The sequence below is a fragment of the Muscardinus avellanarius genome, assembly GCF_963383645.1.
Source record: "Muscardinus avellanarius genome assembly, chromosome: 12".
NCBI lineage: Eukaryota > Metazoa > Chordata > Mammalia > Rodentia > Gliridae > Muscardinus > Muscardinus avellanarius.
In genome coordinates, this window is record NC_137798.1 from 26513138 (window position 1) to 26516728 (window position 3591).

The following is a 3591-nucleotide window of genomic DNA, read 5'->3' on the forward strand; positions in this document are numbered from 1 at the left end:
ATCACAGGTTCAGGAACAGCCTCAACTACTAAGTGAGGCCCTCCGCAATTTAGTGAGACCCTGTTTCAAAATAAAGAATAAAAAATAGGTCAGGGTGTAGCTTGGAGGTCAAATGCACCTGAGTTCCATCCCCAGACCTGCAAAGCAAAGCAAGCAAACAAACAAACAAAAAACACCGAAAACAAACAAAAAACCCCCAACAAAACAAAAAATGGGAGAAGGAAGCAGAAGAGAATCAGAGAGAGATTTGGTCATAAAATGAGCCAGGCTTTGAAGATGACAGAAGGGGGCCCCAGCCTGGGAATGCAAATAGCCTCTAGTAGCTGGAAAAAGAAAGTAGATTTTCTCTTAGAGGCTTTAGAAAATAATGCAGCCCTGTTGACACCCTGATTTTAGTCCAATGAGATTTGTGTTGAACCTCTAACCAACAGAACTGTAAGATGACAAATCTGGTTTTTTTTTTTTTTGTGATACTGGAGATTGAACCCAGGGGCATTCTACCTCTGAGATACACCCCCAATCCTATATTTTAATTCTTTATTTTGAAACAGTCTCACTACGTTGGGGAGGGCCTAAGTAGCGGAGGCTGGCTGTGCATCTGTGATCCTTCTCTTTTAGCCTCCCAAGTACTGGGATCACAAGTGTGTGCTACCACACCCACATTTATGATGCTTTAAGTTACTAAGTTCATAATTGTTACAGAAGCAATAGAAATTTAGAGATTTGTTTATATGGCATTTTTTCTTTCATTTTTTTTCCAATACAGGAAGCATACGTGCCTTTGTGAAAACAAAACAAAACAAAACAAAACTACAATGCTATGCTGAGGAAACTTGAAGATGTAAACTTGGAGATGTATGCATGTTCCTGCATAGGCATATGAATATTGTTAACATAATGGACCATCTTAAATAAATTTAGCACACAGTAGTTGTAATACAAAGCCCACACGATATTGTGGGTCAACTTCCCAGTAATATTCTAAAGTGTATTTGGAAAAATTAAGCAGATGAGAGTAGTTAAGAGGGATGTATAGGTTTACATAATTTTAGTGCTATTGATTTCCTGAATTCACGAGTTTCCCTCATTGGGCTGAAATATGTCAGTTTATTGTAGAATAGGCAAGTCCATATGAGAGGGCTTTGTGAAGAATTTCTTAGGTAAATGATGTATGTAGATATAAGTGTATAACTTTGAATGTCACTGTGCTGTATAATAAAATGTACCAATAGGATTAGAAAAATATGTTCTGAGAAATAGAGAATGAATGTTTTCTTTTATGTCCTAAGACAGTTATGAAGATTAATGTGATTGAAAATGGGCGGTATAAATTTGGCTTGCTATGAAAAAAGTAAGCAAGCATGACATCTCTGTCATAGTTCCTCCAGCTCTAACCCTAACAACAGCTGGAGTGCTGCCTGGTCTCTCATGTTGCCTGTGCGCCTCTGTATGGCTGACTTCTTGCATAAAGCTGTTGCAAGAAGTCATGTATGTTTTATTTTGAAACAGGCTCTTGCTAGGTTCCTGTCTCAGCCTCCCCAGTATGGGATTATATTTGTGCTCCACCACGCCAGGCTCTGATTAAGTATTCTTTCTCAGTGTTGGGTTCTTTGTAAAGCTACTTCTTATTATCTGCAAATGCCTATAACAAAAGAATTCTTATTTTATGTAAATTCCATAATTCTCAAATTTGGCTCAGGTATTCCATCAGCCAGTAAAAATGAATGTAGTTTTCTACTGTCCAGAGAGTATCTCTGGGAAAGAGACTAGTCTATTAATTACTAGCTTTGTCTGTTAGAAGCTAACTTGTGCTACCTGAAAACCCCTCCCAATGCCACCATAATCACATCCCTGTATAAGTAAAATGGCTCATATAGTTTCCTTCCCAACACATTTTCTGGTAAAAATATCAGTGAATGATGTAGGCATCCACTACAGATCTCGGTTACCATCCTACCAGAAAGGCAGGGGGAGGCAGCATGGTCTCATGAACATACCTAGAGTGTGATTGATGTGCTTGGGTTTCAATCATTTCTTAGCTGGGTGACTTAGGGCATTCTATTGGCTCCCTTTGAGCTTTCATGTTTGCGTGCTCACAATACCTACCTCCCAGGGTTGTTGTGAGAATTAAGTAAATGCATAGTGCCTAGAACATTTTCCAGGAGATGGAAGGTACTACTAATCATAGCTGTGATTGCTGGATATTGGGCCAGATAAGTTATATGCTAATAAATACGGTCTGTCGCTTATCCCTTGCCACACATTTCTTCGATGTGGGGCACAGCCATCTGCGGGCTCAGACGTTTTCAGTTTTGTTCTTTCTTCTCCTTCCTCCCCATGATCTTGTTCAAGGCCTTCTTCATGTCTTCATTCCTGAGGGTATAGATGATGGGGTTCAGCAGGGGAGTGACCGCAGTGAAAAACACGGACACCACCTTGTCCTCCGGGAGGCTGGTGGATGGGCGGGAGTAGATGAAGATGCAGTGTCCCAGGAAGAGCGTGACCACTGTGAGGTGCGCCGCGCAGGTGGACAGCGCCTTCCGCCTGCCCTCGGAGATCTGCTGCCTCAGGCTCACCAGGATGACCGCGTAGGACACCACGAGGACCACAAAGCAGACCACGGAGATGAGCCCGCTGTTGGAGACAATGAGGATCTCTAGGATGTGGGTGTCGGTGCAGGCCAGTTTGATCACCTGGGGCACATCGCAGAAGAAGTTGTCGATCTCATCGGGGCCACAGTAGGGCAGCTGGATGGTGAGGGAGGTCAGGGATATGGAGTGGATGGTGCCTCCGGTCCAGAGGGCCACAGCCAGCAGCACACACACCTTCCAGTTCATCACCGTCATGTACTGCAGGGGTTTGCAAATGGCCACATACCGGTCATAGGCCATGACGGTGAGGAGGAAGATCTCGGTGCAGGCAAAGAGGTGCAGGAAGAACATCTGGGCCACGCAAGCATCGAAGGAGATGAGCTTCTCCTCCGACCAGGTGTCTCGCAGCATCTTGGGGACAGTGACAGTGGAGTGGCAGACATCGATAAAGGACAGGTTGCTGAGGAAGAAGTACATGGGCGTGTGGAGCCGGCGGTCACAGACGATAGTTATGACAATGAGGATGTTCCCGATCAGAGTCAGGACATAGAAAACGAGGAACAGAGAAAACACAGCCATCTGCACCTTCGGATTTACAGATAAACCTCTAAGCCGGAAGTATGTCACCGAGGAAGTTTGATTGAACAGGACAGCCTCTTCCATTCTTGTTGTTGGACACGCTTGTTAAGAATTAGAAAAAAATAACCAATATAACACTTAATGTGGGTATCGGTCGTTCAGTTACCTTATGTCTTGTGTATCTCTATCTGGTTTTTATGGTCAAATGTATTGTGTTTCTTTTCCCTTTTTTCCTTTCCCTTTTTTTCTATTTTTTGGAGGGGGAGTTCTGGGGATTTGGTGCTAGCTCATACATGCTAAGTCCTTGCTCTACAACTGAGTTATACCTTCAGTCTTCTGCATCTTTTTTTTTTTTTTTTTTGCAGTACTGGGGATGAAACCCAGGTGCATTCTACCTCCAAGCTGTAGCTCCAGCCCTATT

The 3591-nt window shown here is 43.3% G+C and overlaps 1 protein-coding gene across 1 annotated transcript; it reads right to left on the bottom strand.

The window, feature by feature from the left end:
- Positions 1-2306: 2306 nt before the first annotated feature.
- On the bottom strand, positions 2307-3254 carry OR4E1 (olfactory receptor family 4 subfamily E member 1; the record flags this gene model as incomplete). The annotated part of the gene is made up of 1 exon (XM_080707087.1): positions 2307-3254. One exon carries the CDS (start codon positions 3252-3254, stop codon positions 2307-2309), a length of 948 nt encoding a protein of 315 aa, XP_080563213.1.
- Positions 3255-3591: the final 337 nt, after the last annotated feature.